At 44.2% G+C, this 25,582-nt stretch overlaps 2 protein-coding genes across 3 annotated transcripts in view; one reads left to right on the top strand and one right to left on the bottom strand.

The window, feature by feature from the left end:
- Nucleotides 1-11,379, bottom strand: part of Larp4 (La ribonucleoprotein 4) — a 58,644-nt gene extending 47,265 nt beyond the window's left edge. Inside the window, exon 1 of one of the 2 annotated variants that reach the window (XM_075960648.1) lies at nt 11,214-11,379. In XM_075960648.1, coding sequence (XP_075816763.1) covers nt 11,214-11,231 — 18 coding nt within the window. In that variant the 5' untranslated portion in view covers nt 11,232-11,379. The remainder of the gene's footprint in view (nt 1-11,213) is intronic. The other variant, XM_075960649.1, reaches the window with a different exon arrangement.
- A 6,800-nt stretch (nt 11,380-18,179) lies between these two features.
- Fam186a (family with sequence similarity 186 member A) overlaps nt 18,180-25,582 on the top strand; it is a 47,373-nt gene continuing 39,970 nt past the window's right edge. The window contains exon 1 of the mRNA XM_075962424.1: nt 18,180-18,371. Within this exon, the coding sequence (XP_075818539.1) occupies nt 18,180-18,371 (192 nt within the window). The remainder of the gene's footprint in view (nt 18,372-25,582) is intronic.

The following is a 25,582-nucleotide window of genomic DNA, read 5'->3' as shown; positions in this document are numbered from 1 at the left end:
AGAGGATCAGGAGTTCAATCTTTCGGACTCTGAGGGCCAGCCTGAGCTGTAAAAGACACTGTGTCAAAAAACAAAGCCAGAGGCTACAGATATGTCTCAGCATCTGAGGCCACTTATTTTTGCAGAGAACCCTGGTTCTTTTCCTGGCACCCACAAGGTAGCTCACAACCATCTGTAACTCCAAATCCAGGAGACTTGATAACCTCTTCTGACCTCCAAAGGAACCAGGCATGAACACAGCCCACACATACATGCAAACAAAACACTCAAAGATGTAAAATAAACTTGAAAGAAAAACACGATTAACTCCAAGAATAGAAAAAAAAAAAAAGAAAAAGAACACCCAAAAAACACATGGCACTTCCTCAACTTTGACTATGGAGTCTTTTTTTGGTTGAGATAGGGTTTCTGTGTAGTCCTGGCTGTTCTCAAACTCAGAGATCTGTCTGTTTCTGCCCCCCAAGTACTGTGATTAAAGGTGTGCACCACCACACCCAGATTTTCAGAAGATTCTTAACGTATTTTATGAAAAAAAAATAGAAAATAAAAATTAAAGTGGGAATCTGGTCTAGCACACCCCTAAGCTAGCATTCCTAAAGCAGAGGCTGGCAGATCTCTGAAGACAAGGCCAGCCTGGTCTACACAGTAAGTTCCATACCAGCTAGGACTACAAGATGAAACTCTACCTCAAAAAGGGTGGAGCTTCTTCATTCATTCAAAGAATTAATAATATTGACAAAAGAGCTCACCTTTATAACAACTCTAGTAAAATATAATCAGTATTTTACAGATTTTCAGCAGAGAACTACCTTATAGTAAACGAATCTGCCCACTGCCCAGGGTTGTACACCTAGTAGTTAAAAAAAAAAAAAGCCAGTATTTGGACCTTGGTAATTAGTCTGGAAAGCACACTCTTTTTTGTTGTTGTTGTTTGTTTTTCGAAACAGGGTTTCTCTCTGTTGTCCTAGCCTAGCTGTCCTGGAACTAGCTCTTGTAGACCAGGCTGGCCTCAAACTCATAGATCAACCTGTCTCTGCCTCCTAAATTCTAGGATTAAAGGCATGTGCCACCACTACACAGCTTGGAAAATGGACTCTTAAACCAATAAACGGATGATGCTGCCTAAACTGCTTAGGAAAATGATAAATCTCCTCTCCAATCAAATGACCTCTGACCCCAGTTTTAACACTAAATGAATAACGATCAGTAAGAACCAGATACAGACAATAGTTACAAGGTAAGAACCAGGGTCCCCAAGGCAAAAGTTAATTCAGATCTTTTCCATCCCAAAGGCAAGGTGAGGCTGGGCAGCGGAGGCTCACGCCTTTAATCCCAGCACTCGATCTGTGAGTTCGAGGCCAGTCTGGACTACAAGAGCTAATTCCAGGACAAGCTCCAAAACCTACAGAGAAACCTTGTCTCAAAAAAACAAAAAGGCACAGATGAATTTCAGCTAAAGAAAATAATAATAGGGCTGGAGAGATGGCTCAGTGGTTAAGAGCATTGCCTGCTCTTCCAAAGGTCCTGAGTTCAATTCCCAGCAACCACATGGTGGCTCACAACCATCTGTAAAGACATCTGGCGCCCTCATCTGGCCTTCCGGCATACAGACAGAATATGGTATACATAATAAATAAATAAATATTTATTTAAAAAAAAAAGAAAAAAAAAGAATAATAGTCACAGTAATTTTCCTAATAGTATGTATGACAAAATGCTTATTGTAACTTAAAATTCTGGAATTATTCTGTGAACTCCCCCACAGTGGCAGTGTCTGTCTGTGGATTACTGTCCTCTAACACCTTGGAGAGTTTCTGAATAGTTAGAACACAGATCTTCAAGGCTCATGGATGAGTGTATATAGTTATGTATGAATGTTTTGTCTGCATGCATGCCTGTGTACCATATATAATTGCAGGGCCCAAAGAGGACAAGGTGTGTTTGATCTCCTGGAACTTAAGTTACCACATGGGTGCGGGAACTGAATGCAGGATCTCTGAAAGAGCAGCCAGTGCTCTTCTCTGCTGAGCAGTCTCTCCAGCCAGCAAAGGTACTTTTAATCTAATGTGAAGTTAGCCAACTTTTTGTTACTTTCAAATGAGAATGAACATGAGAATATCTTTCATACATAGTCTAAGGCAGCAGGAGCTCACATAATCCTTTAATTTTAAATGTTTTTACTTGTTTTGAGAAAGTCTCTCATTATGTTGCCCAGGATGCTCTTCATTGCCTAGGTTCAGACAAGCCTCTCATTCAAGTAGCTAGTGTGTATCAACCACCTGCCTTTTTTTTGCATAGTGATGGAGATTGAAGGGCCTCAAATCAACTGATCCACTTGCCTCTGCCTCCTGGGTGCCCCCAAGACTTCAGGGGTTTTTTTTTTGTATTCTTTTAACTCTTTCATATAAATGTATATTTTAACAACACAATGATCTTCATTTTTGCTCTAGAAGTTATAGATACCCAACAAAAGGATATTCTTTACTAAGAAAAAAAAAATTTCAACCAGAGATTGAATACAGTTGAATGTAGTTGACTGAAGGGCTTTATACAGGACAGGTAAGCATGAGCTACAACTCTTGGTCAGTTGGTAGTACCAATCTATTTTATTTCCAGGACACTATGAAGCTAGTCAGGGCTACAAAATGAGTTCAAGGCTGGCCTGAGCAACTCACAAGTTTCCTGGATGCAAGCTGCCAATCCCAGGAACTAAAAACTAGGATCAGGAGTTCAAGGCCAACCTGAGCTACAATGATATCCTGTCTCAAATAAATATATATAAAAAAATATTTTAAACTCTACATATTTCAGTGTTTTCGGTGTCAACAATTTGCTTATGTACTTATATCAATCAACAACTCACACCATAGTACAGCTATATATGTACTACATATATAGCTACCACCTGCTACCAGAATGTATATGATTAAATACGGAAGCATCATAAACATAACCATGTCAGAAGATAGGAACAAATTACACATAGGAACTTGAGGCTAGGGAGTTTTACTGAGGTTGAGTTCGGCATCTGCTGCTAACATTACAAGCAAAGATTCTCAAATTTATACTTTCAAGATTGAGAAAATGCTTCATATTTTTACAGAAAACAAAATTAAGTAAATCACAAATTACAAGTATAATAAATGTCAAAGCAGAGTCATTTTCCATTTTTCATTAAGAATATTTAAAGAAGTCCTTTTTTATAACAATACCTGGATTAACAAGTTTCTCAACATCCTCAACCGCATATGCCTCGGCAACTCAGAGTTAGACTACATTTCAACTACAACAAAATCTTGTTTTAGATCCAAGGCAGAAAACCAAAATTACAGATTTGAAATGTTTATCTAGTATCAACAATTACTTTCATTAACTGAGAAGAAATATGGAGGAAGCAGACAGCCCAAGCAAATCTAAAATGACTAGTATCGGTATTTTCAGTAACTTGCTTTTTACAAACTAGAATCTGCAGCTCCAAAAAAACTCTTTTGTACCCTTCTTTAAAAATTCCAATGAACTTACTAGACCTGGAAGGAGGTGGAAGGTCCTTGGACTCCCCACAGGGCAGGGAACCCTGACTGCTCTTCAGGCTTATGAGAGAGGGGGAATTGATTGGGGGAGGGGGAGGGAAATGGGAGGCGGTGGCGGGGAGGAGACAGAAATCTTTAATTAATAAATAAATAAATGTGACAACACACACACAAAAATTCCAATTAACCTTTTATTCCTATGGGTGTTTTGCCTGCACATATATCTGTGCACGATGTACATGTAGTACACACAGGCCAGAAAAGGGCCCTGGACCCCCTCGGACTAGAGTTATAGATGGCTGTATTATGTAGGTACTGGGAATCAAACCCGGATCCTCTGAAAAAACAGTCAGTGCACTTAACCACCGAGACATCGCATTCCAAAATACAGGCCACTCTGTGTAGCAATATTTGTATTGATTTCCTAAATGCATATTTGTTTCATATAAATACTAAAAAAAAAACCCACAACTGTTCAAAACCACAAGCTATTCATTTACTCATAACTTTTCTTGGTAAAGTTTACACAATTTAAAGAGGTTGGGGATGCTTAGTGCTTCAACGCTGTTCACCTTGTAAAGGCTCAGGTTTAATGGCCCATATAAGAAAAAATGAAGACTAAAAATATTTACAAATTTGTTCATACACTTTCTTCCTCCAAATCATTCTTTTTTAAAAAATATAGTATGAGGGTTGGGCCAAGCAGTAAAGGTGGTGGCGCACGCCTTTAATCCCAGCACTCGGGAGGCAGAGGCAGGCGGATCTCTGTGAGTTTGAGGACAGCCTGGTCTACAAGAGCTAGTTCCAGGACAGGCATCAAAAACAGAGAAACCCTGTATCAAAAATAATAATAATATAATAATAATAATGAGGAGGAGGAGGAGGAGGCTGGAAGACAGCTCAGTCAGTGCAGTGCTTTTCCACAGAAGCATTAAAACTTGAGACCTGCCGGGTGGTGGTGGTGCACGCCTTTAATCCCAGCAGTCAGGAGGCAGAGGCAGGCGGATTTCTGTGAGTTCGAGACCAGCCTGGTCTACAAGAGCTAGTTCCAGGACAGGCTCCAAAACCATAGAGAAATCCTGTCTCGAAAAACCAAAAAAAAAAAAAAACAAAAAAACAAAAAAAAACCCCAAAAACCTTGAGACCTAGCTCTAGCACCTACACTTAAAAAAAGAAAGAAAGAAAGAAAGAAAGAAAGAAAGAAAGAAAGAAAGAAAGAAAGAAAGAAACAGACAGACCTCTCAGGAGGCTGAGGCAGGTGGAGTTCAAAGCCAGCCTAGTCTACAGAGTGTGTTCCAGGACAGCCAGGACTACAAAGACCCTGCTTACAAAAGTAAATAAACAAACAAAATCTGATAGCATGGTAGTCCATGCTTCTAAATCCAGCACTTTGGAAGCAAATTCACTCTGGTCTACACAAGTTCTAGACCGTCAAAACTACATCACAGTGAATGAGACTGTATTTCAAAAGAAAAAGAAGGGGCGCTGGTGAGAGGACTTAGCAGGTAAACTGTTTGCCATTAAACATGGTGACCTTTGAGGGATTCCCAGAACACATATGATGGAATAGGAATGACTCCTGCAAGCTGTCGCCTAGCCTCTACTGGTGTGTCATGACACAAAAAAGAAAGAGTACATGTATATACAAACACACAGATAAATGTTGGGGGGGGGCGATTCTAGGGAAGACACCAGGAGCAGGTAGACACCAGGAGCTGGCTGGCCAATCAACATAATCAAATTGGTGAGCTACAGGTTCAGTAAGAAACCTGTCTCAAAAAGTAAGTGAAAAGCAATTGAGGAAGACATCCAACATTCATCTTGGCTTCCAAAGCATGCACATGTCCACATATACAAAGATACAGGAGTGAGGCTAAAAAAACATCTACAAATATGTACACACAGATTGATTTTCAATGGTATCTAACAACCCTAGCTAAAAAAAAATAAATTAAAAAATTCAAAGCCAGGCCGGGCGATGGTGGCGCACGCCTTTAATCCCAGCACTCGGGAGGCAGAGGCAGGCGGATCTCTGTGAGTTCGAGACCAGCCCGGTCTACAGAGCTAGTTCCAGGACAGGCTCCAAAGCTACACAGAGAAACCCTGTCTCGAAAAACCAGTAAGATTTAAAAAAAGAAACAAAACCTGAGAACTGTATTTGGGGCAAAAAGGCATAAGATCAGCTTTAATTAGCATAAAATAAAGTTATTCCACACCTTATTTTACTTCATTTTTGAAAAAGGCTGTCCTGGTACTCATTATGTAGAACATGCTGGCATCAAAGTCACAGAGATCCACCTGTTGACATGCAGTGATTAAAGGCATTCCCTATCATAGCATAATGCTAATAATATAAAATTTAAAATGCTACAATCAGCCAGGCGGTGGTGGTGCGCACCTTTAATCCCAGCACTCTGGAGAGGCAGAGGCAGGTGAATCTCTGTGAGTTCAAGGCCAGCCTGGTCTACAAGAGCAAGTTCCAGGGCAGGCTCCAAAGCTGCAGAGAAACACTGTCTTGAAAAACCAAAAATAAAATAAAATGCTACAATCTACGAGTTAAAAGCATTAAACTTCAGTTAGAAAAAAATTTATGTTTCAAATGTTGTAAAGTGAAAAATTGTTTAATGGGTTCAGAGTTTCCTTAGGAAAAAAGGATTTATTACTACTTATGTATGTCTCTATGATGTCAGAGACCAACAGAAGTCTGGAGCTGGAGTTGTGAGTTGCCAGATTTGGGTATTGGGAACTGAACCTGGGTCCCCTGGAAGGGCAGCAAGCATTCAATCAATGAGCCAACTCACCAAGTTCCAATTTCACAAAATCTAATGAAAAAAATCTGGAGGTAGATGTGGTGATGCGACATTATAATGTGAATGTCCTTAAAAAATATCAATGAAGGGCCAGCGAAATGGCTTAATGGGTAAAGGCACTTGCTGTTAAGCTTGACAAGTGGAGTTTTTAACCCTGGGGCCCATATAGTGGAAGGAGAGAATCTACTCCAGACAGCTAGTGTGGTGGTGGCTGCAGCCTTTAATCCTAGGCCCTGGGGTTATTATGAGGAGGAGGCAGAGGCAGGTGGATCTCTGTATAGTTTGAGGCCAGCCTAGTCCTCAAAGAGGGTTCCAGGAGAGCCCTTATATTTTCACAATACAAGCAAACAAAACCAAAAAAAGTTTGTGTGACATTTGCGGGTCTCAAGCAACTCTAAACACACAAACAAAAAACAAAACCCTGTTCTACAAATTAAAAAAAAAAAAACCTTTAAATTGAACGCAGATGTTCATGCCTGTAATCCCAGTACTTGGTAGTCTAGGAACTGTTTCTAGCCCAGGCCACAAAACAACTTTTAATAAATTTACCAATATAATGTTTAAAAACAAGAGTAATTCAAGCAACCTAGGGTATGTGTGTGTGTGTGATATATTAAAATATTGTCAGGGAAAAACTTGAATAAAGAGAAATCCAATTTTTTTTTTTTTGGTTTGTCGAGACAGGGTTTCTCTGTGGTTTTGGAGCCTGCCCTGGAACTAGCTCTTGTAGACCAGGCTGGTCTCGAACTCACAGAGATCCGCATGCCTCTGCCTCCCAAGTGCTGGGATTAAAGGCGTGCGCCACCACCTCCCGGCCGAGAAATGCAATTTTAGTGGTCACTGAAATGCCAAGAGCTGAAAGCAGGAGTGGTGGTACATGCCTTCAATCCCAGTGCTGGGAGGCAGAGGCAGGCAGAGTAAGTTCCAGACCAGTCAGGGCTGTATAATAAAGTAAAATCTTTAAAACATTTGCCTGTCTTTTTCTTTTCGGTTTTTTTGAGATAGATCAGAGATCCACCTGCCTCTGCCTCCCGAGTGCTGGGATTGAAGGCGTGCGCCGCCACCGCCCAGTTTTGCCTGTCTTTTTAAAAAAAAAAAAAGTCAAGGACTGGGATACTCAGTGGTAGAGCACTTGCCTGATATCCACAGGGCCCTGCGGTCAATCATCAATCTCAGTGGAGAGCAAACATCCTAGAATTCAGAAGAGGCTCTGTGTAGACCAAGCTGGCCTCAAAATTTCTGGCCTCTGGTTCCTGAGTGCTGGGATTAAAGAAGTGTCACTATTGACCAGTTTACTGTTGATCTAAACCATTTAGAGAGAGAGAGAGAGAGAGAGAGAGAGAGAGAGAGAGAGAGAGAGAGAGAGAGAGAGAGAGAGACAGAGAGAGACAGCAAAGCAAGCCGGGCGGTGTTGGTATACACCTTCAGGTGGATCAATGCTTTTGAGGCCAGCCTGTTACATGGAGAAAGTTCCAGAGCAGCCAGGGCTACACACAGAGAAACCCTGTCTCAAAAAAACAAATATAACCAGGCAGTGGTGGTGCACACCTTTATTCCTAGCACTCGGGAGGAGAGGCAGGTGGATCTCTGTGAGTTTGAGGCCAGTGTAATCTACAGAGTGAGTTCAAGATAGGATTCAAAGCTACACCATCTCGAATAATCAAAAACCAAAGAAGAAAAAAAACAAATATATACAGATGTGCATACACACATATACATTTATGTAAAATTACAGAGCAAACCAATTATACTAAACAGTAGTTACCAAAACATCTTAAAATTGTATATTTAAATATATCAAAATTGTACTATATTTAGTAGGAAAATAAGGGATTTTTTTTTGGTTTGTTTTTCAAGACAGAGATTCTCCATGTAGCCCTAGCTGTCCTGGAATTCAGAAATCTGTCTGCCTCTGCCTCTCAAGTGCTGTGATTAAAGTTGTAGGCCATCACGACTCAGCCAACAAATAGATTTTATTAACAAACTAAATAATTTTAACATATCAAGGAGAAATGAGTATAAATGCTTCGAGTTATCTGCAAAATTTGAAATAAAATATGAAGACATGTGATTTCTCTTGGAGACAGGAAAAGACCCCATTACTTCAACTATGACTTAGAATTTTCAATTCTTTACTAACTGCAGTCCAGTGGAAACTTCTGAGCTCTGGTCCCTTGTTGAGAATTTCTGTATCATGAGGTTATGAGAATCAATACTAGGCTTGGGTATCAGTAGTACAGCTTATTCCTGTAGTGTTCAAGACCTTGGGTTTTGCATATCCTCAATCACCTAAAAATCAAATACAGTATTTTTTTTTTATGTCAAATAACTAATGTCTTGTTTCTGACTGGTTTTAGGACCACATATTAAGTCCTGAATATTTCAGAACACTAATTTTCAATAAACTGCATGAGAAAAAAAAGATAAACTGAGCCAAAGAAATGACTAATGGGGATATTAACTTTAAATAGCTGTTTAGTGAAAAACACAGTAATAATACAGCCTCAATATTCATTACCTGAGCCATGTGTAGAAGTATACACCTTTAATCCCAGCATTTTGGGAGGCAGAGGCATGTACTATGTCTATATTGGGAAATTGTAGCTGGTTAGTTCGACTCGGATCTAAATGATTTCTATTGCTTAGCATTTACTAAGTTTTTGTTTTATCTTGTTGTTTTTTGTTTTGAGACAGGGTTTCTCTGTAGCTTTTGGAGCCTGTCCTGGAACTAGCACTTGTAGACCAGGCTGGCCTCATATTTAAAGAGATCTGCAGGCCTCTGCCTCAGCCTCCTTAGTGCTGGGATTAAAGGCGTGAGCCACCACCACCCGGCTACTAATTCCTTTTAACCTCTCAACTTGTTCCCTCAACTATAAAAACATTGCAATGTTGTTTTAAGAGGCAGGAGAGGGTCTGGCAAAAACACTAAAGAACATACCTACTAGTAAAGTTCACATTTTAATAAAGTCAAATCAACTTGAAACTCTCAGTTTATTTTGGAAATTATATAGACAAAACAAACGTCACAATCTTGTCTAGTTTACTGTCTCTCCCTTTTTCTCCTTAAAGCCTGCAACACAGCTGGGTGGTGCAAGTCTTTAATCCCAGCACTCCCGGGGCAGAGGCAGGCAGACCTCTGAGTTCAAGGTCAGCCTGGTCACACAGCAAGTGACAGGACAGCCAGGGCTACACAGAGAAACAGTCCTGAAAAACCAAACACAAAACAAAACAAACAAAAACCTTGCAATATTTGCACAGCACAGTAATTCCTAAAACAAACTAGCCCGGATTACAATAAAACCTGATTTCTTATTCTGTTAAAGTAAAACAAGGTGGGTTTTAAAATTTGAAAGAATTTTAAATTTAAACAAGGTGGATTTTAAATTTAAAAGAAAAAATAGAACAGTCAAAACTGTTAGTGTTTTGCTTCAAATATCCGAATTAAAACATATTACTAGTCTTGAATATACACTAAGTGTCTTTAATGTTTAATTTATGGATCCCAAGCTTATTAGCTACATAAACTTTCAGGGAATGTAAAAGGTAGAATAGCAGAGAAAAAAAAAAGGAGCGTATAGGAATTTGCCTAATATACAACACATATGCCTGTGTTACAATATCCTTATGTAACACAGTACCATGTACAACAAATATACACGATGAAAGTAAAAATATATAAAACTGCTTATTTATTTTATGCCAGACTACCCTACCAGGGAATACGATTCACCCACCACCTCACAACACCCTTCCCCCATAAGTAGCCCCAGCTTCCAAGTCCATTATACAACCTGTGATTCCTGCCCTCATGAAAAGATTCTTTTTATGGGCATAGTTAACAAATGCCAAGTTGCAAAGTTGCACTTTGCTGGATTGACGTTTTCACAATGTAAGAACAATATGATCTGGAATCTACTCAAAGCATTTGCCAGGCAGTCAGCTGATGCTCACTGAACACAACAGGACAGAAATGAGAGAAATTACACTTCATTATTTAAGCCAGGTAATCACTACCTTGAAAACTCAAATAGGCGGACGGTAGACGGTCCAATGAAACAGAGTAATTCCACTGATCCAACACCACCACAAAAGCTCGGCTTTTCCCTACGTTTTCTCCACTCTTGTAATTTCCCGTGTAAATAGCTTTTAATAGGTTCGCGGGATTAACCCGCAGCACGCAGCCGCAGCCCGAGTAACTTTTACAAAAGGTCAGAGCGGTGCCTTTCAAGGCTGCCGACCCCTGTCGGGCTTCGCCGCTCAAACTAAGTCGCTTTCACCCACTGAACGTTCCAGACCCAATCGCCCAACCCGAACAAGAGTTTTAAAAGGTAAAGCTTGGGGGTCGGGGTTGGAGGGTGGGGGTCTTTCCGTTCTCTTTTAAGAGCACGCCCCTCCCCAAATTAACCAGACCGAAGCCAGGACCCCCGCGTGCCGCCGCGTCCCTCCCGCGGTCCCACACGTTGCCCGGCCGTCCCGGCCGCCGCGCGAGGCCTCCGGGCCCCCGAACGCGCCCACCTGATCGCCCTTTCTCCGCAGACTCCGCCCCCCGCCCCCGCCCGTTCGCCGCCGCCGGGAGCTCCATATGGGACACTCGGCTCCCTCGCCCTCCGCGCCTCACGCCACCTCAGCCGAGCCCCCGCCGCGCCACCGTCCTTCCCCGCCGCCGCCAACACGGGCGCCGACCCCCACGGCTCGCTGCAGTGCGCGGCGCGCACGGTGGGGCTGCAGGCCTGCACGGCCCAGGTGCTGTGTCAGCCTCTCGGCGGGCTCCGCGGCGTGTACGGCCTGGCAAGTCACATGGCGGTGGGACCGGCCCGCGCCCCCGACACTTGGGCTCCTCTCAGAGCCAGGCCGGACGACCGAAGCCACTCACCTCCACGAAGAGCAACATGTCTGCTTCCGCTCGGCCCGATCGTTCACGCTGCCGCGACTCCAACTGGCTCCCAGGCCCGGGCCCCAATCGCTAGGATAAGGACACTCGCCTTGCCCCTCCACCCGGCAGTGGACCGGCTCCTCCCCCGCCGTCAGCCGCTGCGCCCTGACCCGCCCGGTCCCGCCTTCCTTGAAAAACAACTGTTTCCGGTTCTGCAGACAAACTGCTTCCGGGAGAGGACCCCTCCCCGCGGCGTGCTTTGCTATGGCTCGCTCTCCTCTGGCGGCGTGAGCGAAAGCGTCTCGCTCGCTCGTGTGGCGTGGGCGCATGCTGTGCAGGCCGCTCCGTCCCGGGCAGCGGGTTGTGGAAAGCTCCCACTCACCCGTTTTCCCTTTTCTCAGCTCCATGACCGCCGCACCCCTAGAGTTTGCGCAGTTGTCGGAGTTGAGAGTCTAGGTTTGATTAAAAGGCGGCTGTGTGCGACGTCCTCGCCCCTGCCCCTGCTGGAAACGTGGAAGGGGGTGGGGCAGGCTGCAGTAGCAGCGCAGAGACTCGTGTGGCTGCTCGAAATTAACTGCGTACTGCGTGCCTGGCACTCTCCTAAGCACTTTGCGTGAGTTCACCTCAAGACCCTGTGAATAAATCGTTACTGTCCCTGGTTTGTCGAAGGAGCCCTGTAGCACCTCAGATTCTTTTAAACATAAATTTAATAGAACTTAGCCCCAGGCTCCTTGGAATGGGGCTTCATTAACGTGACGATGCTCCACTGGGATGCGTAAAGTGCTGCGAACTAATAATTAGTCTAGATCTCTCTTGCTGCTGTTTACCTAGTCAAATAAAGGACTAGAAAGCTTTTAAAATCCATGTTGTTTTGTTATGTTGCTAGAGTTATTTTTCTCTTACCAAGTATCCTTTAATTTCAACCCTCCCCCCCAACACGTTTTTTGTTTTTGTTTTTGTTGTGTTGTCCTGGATCCTGCAGACCAGGCCACACCCACAGAGATCTACCTGACTCTGCCACTGCCACTGTCTCTGGAGTTCTGGGATCAAAGGCCTGTGTCTCACACCCACCTCACACTTTTTTCTTTTCTTTCTTTTTTTCTTTTCTTTTCTTTTTTTTGAGACAAGGACTCTATAGAAGTTGACCAAACATTGCCTCCCCAGTGCTGAGATGAGTGCTGAGATGAACGGCGTGTGCCACCCTACCCAGCTACCCTCACCTTTTAAAATACTCTTGTCTGTCTGCCAGATGTAGTGTCTCGCATGCTCTATAGTGAAACGTTGTCTCTTGAGGGCGGGACTTTTAGTTGCCTTCATATTTTCCCCATTCAGTGATTTAAAAAAAAAGAAAAGAAAGAAAAAAACTAAAAACCAGGCGGTGGGCTGGGCCGTGGTGGCACGTGCCTTTAATTCCAGCACTCAGGAGGCAGAAACAGGTGGCTCTCTGTGAGTTCAAGGCCAGCCTGGTCTATGAAGTGAGTTCCTGGACAGGTTCCACAGGTTCCAAAGCTACAGAGAAACTTTGTCTCAAAAAACAAAAATTAATAATAATAATAATGATTTTAAAAATATACCTTAAAGTGAGGTTTTCATTTTCATGAACTCATGCTTGTTCATCTTAAAAACCTTTCCCTGGGAGAGGGGGAAGGAAATGGGAGGCGGTGGCGGGGAGGAGGCAGAAATCTTTAATAAATAAATTTAAAAAAACCTTTCCCTTTCCCCAGTATTTTTATTAAATACTTTAAATATATATATATATATGTGACTGAACCAGATGTGTGCCTATTGTACGTGGAGGCCAGAAGAGGGCATCAGATCCCCTGAAATGGGAGTTACAGATGGTCGTGAACAGCTGTGTAGATGTTGAAAATTGAACATAAGTCATCTGTGAGAGCCCCCAAGTTCTTAATCACAAAGCCATCTCTCCAGACTCCATTAAAAAAAGAAACACAGCCGGGCAGTGGTGGCGCACGCCTTTAATCCCAGCACTTGGGAGGCAGAGGCAGGTGGATCTCTGTGAGTACAAGGCCAGCCTGGTCTATAAGAGCTAGTTCCAGGACAGGCTCCAAAGCTACAGAGAAACCCTGTCTCAAAAAACCAAAAAGAAAAAGAAAAAAAAAAAGAAACACGATTCATTTTTACTGTCTTTGTGTATTGTTAGGGATCTGAGTTCAGCTATATGCTCATGAGAGAAGAACCCTTGATGGCCTGAAGCCACAGATTCCCCTCCAAGGTGGTTGTGAACCACCAGATGTGGGTGCGTGGAACTGCAATAGCAGTGCTCTCTTGATAGCTGAGCCATCTCTCCAGCCACAGGATCTTCCTCTTACCTTTTTAAAGGACAGGAGCATCTTCATTTCATATCTATGATTGTGCTGTACACTGTGAGTATGATTACTTTCATTGCTTAATAAAGAAGCATATAGGTCTATAGCAAGGCAGGATAAAGTTAGGCAGGGCAATCAACCTGAGGGTACTGGAAAGGAGAAGGGCAGAGTGAAGAGACCCCAACCAGCTGCCAGGGAAGCAGAACATGTAGAATATGAGGTAACATAGCAAAGCATAGATAGAAATATGGGTTAATTTAAGAGTTAGCTCGTCACAAGCCTGAGCTATCGCTTGAGCTTTTATAATTAATCTTAAGCCTCTGTGTGAGTTACTTTGAGAGCAGGTGGTTGGAGAAGGATTCTCCACCTATGTTTGTTTGCCTACATGTATGTCTTTGCACTGGGAACTGAACCTGGGTCCTCTGCAAAAGTAACAAATGCTCTTAACCGCTGTGCCATCTCTCCAGCCCCAAGCTTTCAATTCTGTTCTCTCTCCCTCTCCCTTTTTCTGAAACAAAGTCTCTCTGTGTAGTCCTGGCTGTCCAGGAACTTGCTATGTGTATAGGAGGCTGGCCTCTAGCTCACAGAGATCCTGCCTCTGCCTCTCCAATGCTGGGATTAAAAGTGTGCACCACCACACCCAGCCCCACCCTTTTTGTTTGGTTGGTTGGTTGGTTTGGCTTTTCTTTTTCTTTCTTTTCTTTTTTTTCTTTTTTCTTTTGTTTTTTGGGACAGGGTATCTCTGTAGCTTTAGAGCCTGTCCTAGAACTAGCTCTTGTTGATCAGGCTGGCCTCAGACTCACAGAGATCCGCCTGCCTCTGATTCCCGAGTGCAGGAATTAAAGGTGTGCGCCACCACCACCCGGCTGGTTTGGTTTTTCAAGACAAGGTTTTTCTGTATAACATCAGCACTGGCTGTCCTGGAACCTGCTTTGTAGACCAGGTTAGCCTCAAATTTACAGAGATCCACCTGTCTGTCTCTGCCTCCTGAGTGCTGGGATGAAAGGTGTGCACCATATCCCTGGCTTTATATTCTTAGTCCATGTAATCTCCTTTGGTTTGCTTCACATAAAAAACAAAAAACAAAAAAACACCTCACTTTCTCACATTGATACCAAACTCTATTCACCATTAAGTTGCTGATACTTTACTTGGCCAGGCAGTGGTGGTGCACGCCTTTAATCCCAGCACTCAAGAGGCAGAGGCAGGTGGATCTGTGAGTTCGAGGCCAGCCTGGTCTACAGAGCTAGTTCTAGGACAGGCACCAAAGCTACAACTTACAAAAAAAAAAAGTTGCTGATATTTATATTTTAGTCCCGCTTTAATCTCCTTGCAGTAAATTCTCATTATTTTATCTCAGTCATTAAACTCTCTCCCACTAGGATAGAAATTTTAGCACTGACCTCCAAAGCCATGACTCAGGGTGTCTCTCCTGTTTGTCAGTCAACCATCTCTCTCCATACGGTTTTCCCGAAGACTCTGCATGCCACAGCTCTCTTCTTCATGTCTTTTGTTAGCACCTCACAGTATATCTTTTCTTTCTCTCCTTTTTTAGTTTCTTCACAAAAGCTCTATGGTGCGGTCTTCTTGGTTTAGGATACTCGAATCGGCATAACGGTATCTCAGCGAGTGCTTTTCAGTCAGAAGGGAAGGGTTTTCACTGCCATTAAAAGGCTTCATTTCCGGTTGCTGATGAGCTCCGTGCTACATGAAAAGAACACCAGAGTGAGAGAGAAATAAAGTTGAATTAGTTCAGTTGGCAAGTATCAGTTGAGGCGCTTTGTGGAAGCTTTTGCTTTTGCAAAATAAAAGGGTTTTGAGGCTTTTATAATTTGACCACAACGAAGTAGGAAATTTTGAACCTTCCGAATTTCTGGAGTAAATTAGCCTGAGTTATGATTTATGGGAAAAGAGAGGGAGTAATAACTATAGGTAACAGGGTGAGACTGATTTAACAATCATTGTATTCTAGACCTCAGGAACTGCGTGTGAAGAGAGGTGTCCACTCCAGTCGGCTTCTCTGGAAGAGCAAGTGAAGACTCCTACTGAATGTGAGAAAAACAAAAGTCACAGCCAGATGCTGGCAGCTGGTGCACACCGGCAACACTTGCATTTGAGCATGGTACAAGACAAGTTAGGAAGTTACTTGTGGACAGAGGAGGGAGTCACAATCTCTATTTTATTTTTGAAATAGAGTCTCAGTCTCCTTGTTATGGAGCAGCATAGCTATAGACAAAGTTGTATCTGTTTGGGAAGCGAGAAAAATCAGAGCTGGCGCTGAGAGCAGCCTTTTCATGCAAGTGGTGCTGGAAAGGTATGAGGAGCTTCACAAGGCCAGCCACAGGAGAAAAAGAAAAAAGAAAACATAGGGTCTCATTCTGAAGGTTGAACTTGAACTCTCAGCAATCCTCTTGCCTCAGCACCTGAGCACTGGAATTACAGGTATGAGCCACCATGCCTAGCTGACAATGTCATCTTAAAGAGAAACATTTCATTTGATCTGCGTTTATTACCTTTAAAAGAGAACAACAGCTGGGCCTGGAAGAGCAAGGCCTATCATCCTAGCTACCTGGGATCTGAGGTAGGAAGATCAAAAGCTGAAGACCTTGGCCAGGGAAATGACTCAGCAGGTAAAGGCCACTAAGCCTGGTAACCTGAGGAGAGTCCCCAGGAACCACGTAGTAGGGGAAAACTGACTCCTACAAGTTACACACACACACACACATACAGACACACACACACACTTGCTCAATCGATTGATCAATCCATCAATGTAATATTTGCCTGGCAGTAGTGGTGCTAACCTTTAATCCCAGCACTCAGAAGCAAGCGGATCTCTGAGGCCAGCCTGGTCTACAGAGTGACTTCCAGGACAGCCAGGGCTACTCAGAGAAACCCTGTCTCAAAAACTAAAAAAAAAAAAAAGAAAAGAAATAGAAATTAAATTCAAGTCCAGCCTGGGCTACAGAGTTCATTCAAGCCCAATCTGGGTAATTTAGCAAGAACTGTCTAAAATAAAAATGAAAATAAAAGGGGGTGGAGCTGAGTATGCAGCTCAGGGGCGGCCTGTGTGGCACGCAGACACTGCGATCCATCAGCAATTCTGTATGGAGGGATGGAAGAGGGTGGAGCTGGGTATGCAGCTCAGGGGCGGCCTGTGTGGCATGCAGAGGCACTGAGGTCCATCAGCAATGCTGTGTGGAGGGATGGAGGAGAGACAAGAAGAGCAGCTATACCACGGTTCACTTCTCTTCCCTATGAGCTAAAACACCTAAATTGTATTCTCTCCAAAATTTACGAGGGGCCTGGCGGTGGTGCACGCCTTTAAACCCAACAGTCTGGAGGCAGAGGTAGGTGGATCTCTGTGAGTTTGAGGCCAGCCTGGTCTAGAGAGCAAGGTTCAGGACAGGCTCCAAAGCTACAGAGAAACCCTTTTGTCAAAAACGAAAAAAAAAAAAAACCCAGAGCAATAATTTTGCAATGTGCCGGATGGTGGTGGCGCACGCCTTTAATCCCAGCACTTGGGAGGCAGAGGCAGGCGGATCTCTGTGAGTTCGAGACCAGCCTGGTCTACAGAGCTAGCTCCAGGACAGGCTCCAAAACCACAGAGAAACCCTGTCTCGAAAAACAAACAAACAAACAAAAATAATAATAATAATAATAATTTTGCAATGTTTCCATTTCAATAATTTTGCTATGTTGCACTAGGACGCAACATAGGAAATTTTAGAGAGAGCTTAAATTAAACATCTATAATTTTTTTTTTGGTTTTCAAATGATACTACAAAGTTTATGAATGCATAAACACAATGAAACTATGTAAGGATAGACTATACATGGGTACAGCACATTCGTGAAGTTACCTCTGAAGCAGGATGGAGGAGGGGACAGACATCTGGGAAGAACACAGGGGAACTCAACTTTATTTCTAGTGCTTTTTCCTTTATTTAAAGTTCTCTGGCCAAGCATGGTCATGCACACCTGTAATCCCAGCACCTCCCCTGCGGTCACCCTCTTCTCGGGTAGAAGCAGCCTCTAACGGTCCCTTCGATTTTGTGAGTCAACTATGAAACCCCAAAGCCTTAGTCAGGCTCTTTGCAAAAAAACAAAAAAATCAATAGTAAGGGAAACTGTGGTTTCCAAATACCTTCTAAGTTATCAAATGCTAGAAGAGTTAAGGGCCAGATGAGGAGTTCGTAGCCATTCCATTACAGGCTTAACTTAAAACTCTTGTGGCAGAGCCCCAGGAAGAGAGGAGCCAACAGTTACATTGGGAACACAGGAGCTTGGGTTCTAACACTTAGAATCTACGCTCATCGACGCAGGACTATGTCTTCTATTCCTTTAGTGTTCCTGGTCTTTCCTTCCCCTCTCCCTTCTACTGTCACAGCCCACAGAATGTCTAGTTCTTTACACAGAGTCAACATTCTAAAATGTTCTAGTCAATGATAATGTCACAATGGGCCTATTAATAGCATCATCAAGACTTGAACATTAGAAGGCCTCTAGTTGGTCCAAGCAGGTTGAGCCACAACCTCTTGAAGTAGACTTGCAGCTTCTCAGTGAACACTTTTATTAGCACTTGCCTATATTCTGTGAGAAATAGAAGAAATACAAACAAATTGCCCAGATTTTCAAAATGTTCACCAGAAGGCAAAGTGATTTCAACAGCGACTCTGATACAGATAATGAAGCCATGGACCCTTTCATCAAGAAAAGAAAGTCTGAAGGCAGTTTGGATAACTCAAGGGGTTCTCACCTCGAAATCCCCTTATCAGTAAAAGCAGTCATCAGTAAGATTGAGCGAGCGAAGGTCCTTCGGGCCAAAGAGGTAAGGAGTCAACTGACTTACAGACCACAGGTACTTAGAATCTTGTGTGACCAGGTGAACTTTTTGTTAGAAAAGAAAACACTTTACGTCCAAGAGAGCTGACTGACTTTTAGTTAACTTTGATTTTATTTATTTTTTTAAAGATTTATTTATTTATTTATTTTGTTTACACTGTTCTGTCTGCATGTATGCCTGCAGGCCAGAAGAGGGCACCAGATTTCTTTTTCTTTTTTTTTTGGTTTTTTTTTTTGAGACAGGGTTTCTCTGTGGTTTTGGAGCCTGTCCTGGAACTAGCTCTTGTAGACCAGGCTGGTCTCGAACTCACAGAGATCCGCCTGCCTCTGCCTCCCGAGTGCTGGGTTTAAAGGCGTGCGCCACCACCGCCCGGCACCAGATTTCTTTTTTTTTTAATTTTTTTTAATATTTATTTATTATGTGTACAATGTTCTGTCTGTGTCTATGCCTGCAGGCCAGAAGAGGGCACCAGACCTCATTACAGATGGTTGTCAGCCACCATGTGGTTGCTGGGAATTGAACTCAGGACCTTTGGAAGAGCAGGCAATGCTCTTAACCACTGAGCCATCTCCCCAGCCCGGCACCAGATTTCTTTACAGATGGTTGTGAGCTACCATGTGGTTGCCGGGAATTGAACTCAGGTCCTCTGGAAGAACAATCAGTGTTCTTAACCTCTGAGCCATCTATTTATTTATTTATTTATTTATTTATTTTGGTTTTTCGAGACAGGGTTTCTCTGTGGTTTTGGAGCCTGTCCTGGAACTAGCTCTTGTAGACCAGGCTGGTCTCGAACTCACAGAGATCCGCCTACCTCTGCCTCCTGAGTGCTGGGATTAAAGGCGTGCGCTACCACGGCCCGGCTGAGCCATCTCTTTAAATGACACTTTTTTTTTAAAAAACCAGACTGTGGATAGCAAGCTCCAATTCTGTATCAATCTGTTCAAGCTAGAATTAGTCAAGACGTTTAAGAAGTAAATCAATCAATATGGCTGCACATCTGTATTCCCAGCACTCAGGCAACTGATGAAGGCAGGAGGAACTCGAGTTCAAGCATAAGGCCAGGTTGAGCTAAACATGAACAAAACTGGCCTAGGGGTGGAGAGATGGCTCAGTGGTTAAGAACACTGACTGCGTTTCCAGAGATTCGGGGTTCAATTCCCAGCACCCACATGGCAATTCACAACCATCTGTGACTCCAGTTCCAGGAAACCTGAGACCCAGGGCACAACACCAATTCACATTTTAAAAAAATTACACTGGCTGTGGTGGTGCCTTTAATCCCAGCACTTGGGGAGCAGACAGGTGGATCTCTGGGAGTTCAAGGCCAGACTGGTCTACAACAGCAGTTCCAGGATACCTAGGGCTGTAATGCAGAGTAACCCTGTCCTGAAAACCAGAAAAGCAAAACACAACAAAACAAAGCAAAAAAATTTAAAGCCGGGCGATGGTGGCGCACACCTTTAATCCCAGCACTCGGGAGGCAGAGGTAGGCGGATCTCTGTGAGTTCGAGACCAGCCTGGTCTACAGAGCTAGTTCCAGGACAGGCTCCAAAGCCACAGAGAAACCCTTTCTCAAAAAACAAAAAACAAAAAAAAAAAAAAAATTAAAGAAAAGAAGAAAAAAAGACTTGTCAAAAAAAATCAAAAACTGGCTAATCTGGAGATGGCTCAGCTGTTTAGGGCTCTTTCTGCCATACCTCACTGCCTAAAGTCATCCCCAGATGACTCACCTCAGAAGAGAACCAACTCTCCAGCCGCACTCTGGCCTCCACACACATGTAGTGACGTTCACACTCCCTACCAGCAAATATATAAATCTCATCTTAAAACTCCGCGAAGCTGAGGCACCAGCTCAGTGACAGAGCCTTGGCCAGCAGGAGCGAGCCTCTTGGCTCAGCTTCAGTGTGGCCAAAAGAGGAGAGAGAGATGTCGGTGATGCTTTCAACATTCCACACAGCTTCCTGGTCTGGTTTCTCACAACTGCAACACCAGTTTGCTCTTAACAGCTTTATTGGGGCTGGAGCGATGGCTCAGAGATTAAGGGCACTGGCTGTTCTTCCAGAGGTTCTGAGTTCAATTCCTACCAACCACCCGGTGGCTCACGAGCATCCCTAGTGAAATCTGGTTCCTCCTCCTGGCCTGTAAGAATACATGCAGGCAGAACACTGTATACGTAATAAATAAACTTTAAAAAATGATGTAGCAAAACATAACTCAAAATTTCTACAGATGCAAGCTAGGCAGTGGCGCACGCCTTTAATCCCAGCACTCGGGAGGCAGAGGCAGGTGGATCTCTGTGAGTTTGGGGTCAGCCTGGTCTACAACAGCTAGTTCCAGGACAGGCTCCAAAGCCACAGAGAAACCCTGTCTCAAACAAACAAACAAAAACCCCAGCTTTATCGGTCACCTTAGTTACTTTTCTATTTTTTCTATTGCTGCGATAAAACACCTGACCAAGGTAATATATGAAAAAAAGTATTCAATGTCAGGCTTACAGCTTCAGGGGTGAGAGTCCATTATGGCGGACCAAAGCCGCGATGGCAGAAGCAACTGAAAGCTTATATCTTGATCTGCAAGTTGGAGGCAGAGAGAGAGAGAGCTAACAGGGAATGGTGTGGGCTTTTGAAGTCTCAAAGGTCACAAAAAGTATTCAGATATAGAAGCCTATGGGCCATCCTCATTTGAACCACTACATTCCATTCCTTGGTTCCCACAGGCATGTGGTCATATCATAACAGAAAACCCATGTCGTCCAACTTCAAAGGTCCCCATACTCTTTTACAATCTTAACACTGTTTAAAAGTCCAAAATTCCAAAGTCTCTTCAGAGATTCAAGGCAATCTTTTAATCTGTAGTGCCCTGTAAAATCAAAATAAAAAAGCAAAGTACATATTTATAGCACACAACGGCAGACAACATACATTACCATTCTAAAAGAGGAATGGGGGCAGAGTGAAGAAATACAGGACCAACGTATGCATACATAAGACTGAAAGCTAAAAGAGCAGACTCCAAATCCTGTAGTTCCTTGTCTGATGTCAGAGGCCTCAGATGGCTCCACCCTTCCAGCTTTGCTGATTGCACCACATTAACACCCTTCCCGCCCTCTCGAGCTGGTGCCTTTCTGTCTGTGGCTCCCCTTGGCGGGATATCCCACAGCTCAGGCATCTCCAGCATCATAGGGTCTCCAGTGCAATCCAGTCTCTACTTTATGACCTTCACACAATGGCATCCCTGGGCCTCCTTGAAGGGACTATTCCCTTCCACGAGCCTGGCCTCGGTTGCTCTACTTCACCGTGGAGGAAGGTTCCATGACCCCTGTATGCGTGTATCCTTCATGACTCTAAAAGTCAGAATCCTGTGGTCAAATCCTGTTGCCTGCTTGAGATGGAGCCTGGCCCCCTGAATCACATTGACACAAGCTTTTCTTTGTTGTTGCTTTTTAGGAGTAGAAAATTCCTCAGGCCTTTAGAAGTTTAGCTGGTTGGGGTCTTGCTCTAAGGGCACACTTCCTTTGATCTTTTTCAGAGCAGGCCTTTCTTTAATTTCCTTGTCTCTGAGCATAAACCTGGGTTCCAACATTACATTTCTTGGTGCACTTTTTTGCTTCAAGTTGTACATTTTGTATTTTTGTCCTACTTAGTTTTTCCTTTGTAGAACCACATAAGCGATTACTAATAACTGAATGAAAAAGGAAATAAATAGAGGACATGACTGCTTTTTATTAGAGATATGAGGTGTTAGGAATATTTTCCTAACTGAGTAACTCCGCCAACGCAAAATAATCTCAATCAAGCCAAATCAGACCAAATTAAAAGATATCCAGGTTTAATTAGATACCTGCGCTCCCATGTGGCCCCAAGGGGAAACGGGAAGCCACCAATGTGACCACCAGAGAGGAAGAGAGAAAACCATATGTTTATTTTCTGGGGAGCAGTTTAAATAGCCTATGGTAGCTGGGCGATGGTGGCGCACGCCTTTAATCCCAGCACTAGGGAGGCAGAGGCAGGCGGATCTCTGTGAGTTAGAGACCAGCCTGGTCTACAGAGCTAGTTCCAGGACAGGCTCCAAAGCCACAGAGAAACCCTGTCTCGAAAAACAAAAAAACAAAACAAAACAAAAAAGCCTATGGGAGTGGTCTTGACCTTTCCTGGGGAGGAGTCAAGGTTCAAGGGGCACAGAGGAGGGGACTCAAAAGATGGAGGCTGAGGCTGGGATTACATTCCAGACTGTTTGTATAAGGGGTGACAGGAAGCTGAGTTGATATTTATGACCAACATTTAAGCTCTCTTTGGAGAAAGGGGCGTCAACTCCAGTCTGGCTACCTTGGGGGAGGGGAGAGCTGGGTGTCGGTGGGTTTATGCACAGCAAGAGGTGTGGCTGGAGAGGCATCCTGTTTACTATCATCCCCAAGACACCAGGCGTCTGTTTATTGAGGTAGGTAAGGAGGCAGGTGTCAAGTGTCCTGCATAGGTGCCTGCTTGAGCCTGGAGAGATGGTACCAGCAGGAGTGTCCCAGAAGCTTGGCAGCCAAGGGGATGGTGAGGATTACCCTGTGAAGTCCTGTCCATCGAGGTTTAGGAGACCTAGGAGTTGTCTGTTTGAGGAGTACTCTATCCTTAGGGAGAGGGGGCAGATTTAAGGGCATTAGGGTCAACTGGTGTGGGGGCAGAGAGACAACTGTCAGCATGTGAACAGAGAAGGGACCTCAGAAGAAAGAGGTAGGGTAGATACCCCGCCAGTGGAGGAATATGGACTGGGAGGTGATGGTTGAGGAGAAAGGACCTGCCATAAAGCAGTTCAAAAGGCCTCGGACCCGTAGGGGAATGTGGGGTGGCCCTGAGGCGAGTAAGGGTAATGGAGAAGGAAGGGCCAAGATAACCTGAGTTCAATGGAGAGCTTGGTTAGCTGTTGTTTGGTGAGTCCATTGGCCCTCTCCGCCTTTCCTGAGGATTGTGGATGGTAAGGGATGTGGAATTTCCAGGAGATGTTGAGAGCTTCTGACACAAGCTCCATGACCCTGGACCACCATATCTGCCGTTTTCCTGGAGGCCAGAAATATTTCTATCCACCCATGATTGGCCTGGACAAGGTGATCTTGAGAGCCTCCCGAGTGAGTTCAGCTGCTGCTGCCAGGGCTCTTAGGCATGGTTGCCATCCACAGACAGTGAGGTCCAGCTGTTTGGATAAAAAGGCAACAGCCCGATCAAAGGCCCAGCCTGTTGAGTTAGAACTCGCGTGGCCACTCCATCCTTTTATCTGTATAGAGATGGTAAGGCTTCATGTGGTCTGGAAGAACAAGAACAGGGGCTGTCAGAAGGGCATCCCGCAGTAGAGAGAAGTGGTGGTGGACGATGGCCGGGTGGGTGAGAGGCCCCGTGGGAGTCTCTCTGGCTGCTTGGTACAGAGGCTTGGCTATAACAGCAAATTTAGGGATCCAATGGCGAAAGAACCCTAGCAGGCTCAAAATTGAGAGGATTTGAGCTCCTGTGGTTGGAGGCTGTAACCCCACAGGGCCTGGGCCTTGTCAGAGGTGAGGGTTTTAGACTCTGGGCTAAGTTGAACACCATTGTAGGAGAGCACATCTGAGCCTTAGTTGGTCAGACTCAATATCCCAGGGATCCGAGGACGTTTAGGACAATAAAGAAGGCATCTTTTAGGTCCAGAACAGTAAAGTAGGAGGTGGTAAGAGGGACGTGTGCAGAGGTGGCCTGCTGGGACAGAGACAGTATAGGACTGCAGAGAAGCAGGTCGTCGTCACACTGGAGGAGCATGCTAGAACCTGCGTCAAATTTGAGCAATCTCAAGCCAGAGCTTGGCCAAAGAAATGAAGGCCGTCCCGAAAACCCTGAGGGAGAACAGTCCATGTAAGCTGTCTGGAGGACCGGGAGTCAGGGTCCTCCCACGTGAAGGCAAAGAGGAAGTTATGAGTCAGGGTGTAAAGGGACAGTAAAGGAGGCATCTCTTAGGTCCAGGACAGTAGAGGAGCCTTGTGAGAGGAGGCTGCTTGTTCGGCCCGGCCGCCCAGAACCAAAATAATCACACAGAAACTGTTTTAATTAAATCAGTGCTTGGCCCATTAGCTATAACTTTTTATTGACTTGTTCTTGCATATTAATTTAACTCATTTCTAGTTTTCAGTGTACTGCCACGAGGCTGTGGCTTACCTGGAAAAGTTTGGGCATCTCTCTCTAGAGGGACTACATGGCTTCTCCCTGACTCCGCCTCCCTTTTCCCTGCATTCAGTTTAGTTTTCCCCATATATCTAAGTTCTGCCCTGCTATAGGCCAAAGCAGTCCTTTATTAACCAATGGTATTTATAGCATATAGAGGGGAATCCCATATCACCATTTGTTGCAAAGAAGGTCACTAGTTAGTTCCTGGCTGCTTGGCCCCAAAATAATCACACAGAAACTGTATTAATTAAATCACTGCTTGGCCCATTAGCTCTAGCTTCTTATTGGCTAACTCTTACATCTTAATTTAACCCATTTCCATTAATCTGTGTATCGCTATGTGGCAGTGGCTTACCAGGTAAAGTTCTCAGCATTTGTCTCTGGTGGCGCTCCATGGCTTCTCTCTGACTCCTCCTCCTTTCTCCCAGCATTCAGTTTAGCTTTCCCTGCCTATCTAAGTTCTGTCCTGCTATAGGTCCAGAGCAGTCCTTTATTAACCAATGGTATTCACAGCATACAGAGGGGAATCCCATATCTAAGGAGGAGGTGGCAGGAGGGACGTTAGACAGGAGATTATGTGGGTTGGTAACCAGTGGGTAAACTGGAATAACTGCCTCATTTATGAGGTAGAGGTCTCGAACCAAGCAGTAAACACCAGAGAACTACTTACGCTTGGGAAAAATTGGAGCGTTGCAGCATGGTGAGTCAATAGGAATTAAACATCCTTGAGCTAGGAGACGGTAATGATAGGCTTAAGGCCTTGGCAGTGGGCTTCCGAAATAGGAAACTGGGGTCTGGAAGGAAAGGATGAAGGGTCTTTATGGCAAACTAGTACTGGCTGGTGGTGAGTAGCAATCACAAAAGAAGAAGTGTCCCATATTTGGGGACCTACTGGATCAGGAAGAGTAGGGACAGAACAGTCTGGGGTAGGAATCTGTGAGGCTGTTAAAGTGAGGAGAAAGTGTGACTCAGGAGAGTGTGTGGGGGCCAAAGTGAGTGTGGCCCCGAAGCAGCTGAGAA

Source organism: Microtus pennsylvanicus, chromosome 2, assembly GCF_037038515.1.
Source record: "Microtus pennsylvanicus isolate mMicPen1 chromosome 2, mMicPen1.hap1, whole genome shotgun sequence".
NCBI classification, from domain to species: Eukaryota; Metazoa; Chordata; class Mammalia; order Rodentia; family Cricetidae; genus Microtus; species Microtus pennsylvanicus.
This window is presented reverse-complemented; position numbering and strand designations above follow the sequence as displayed.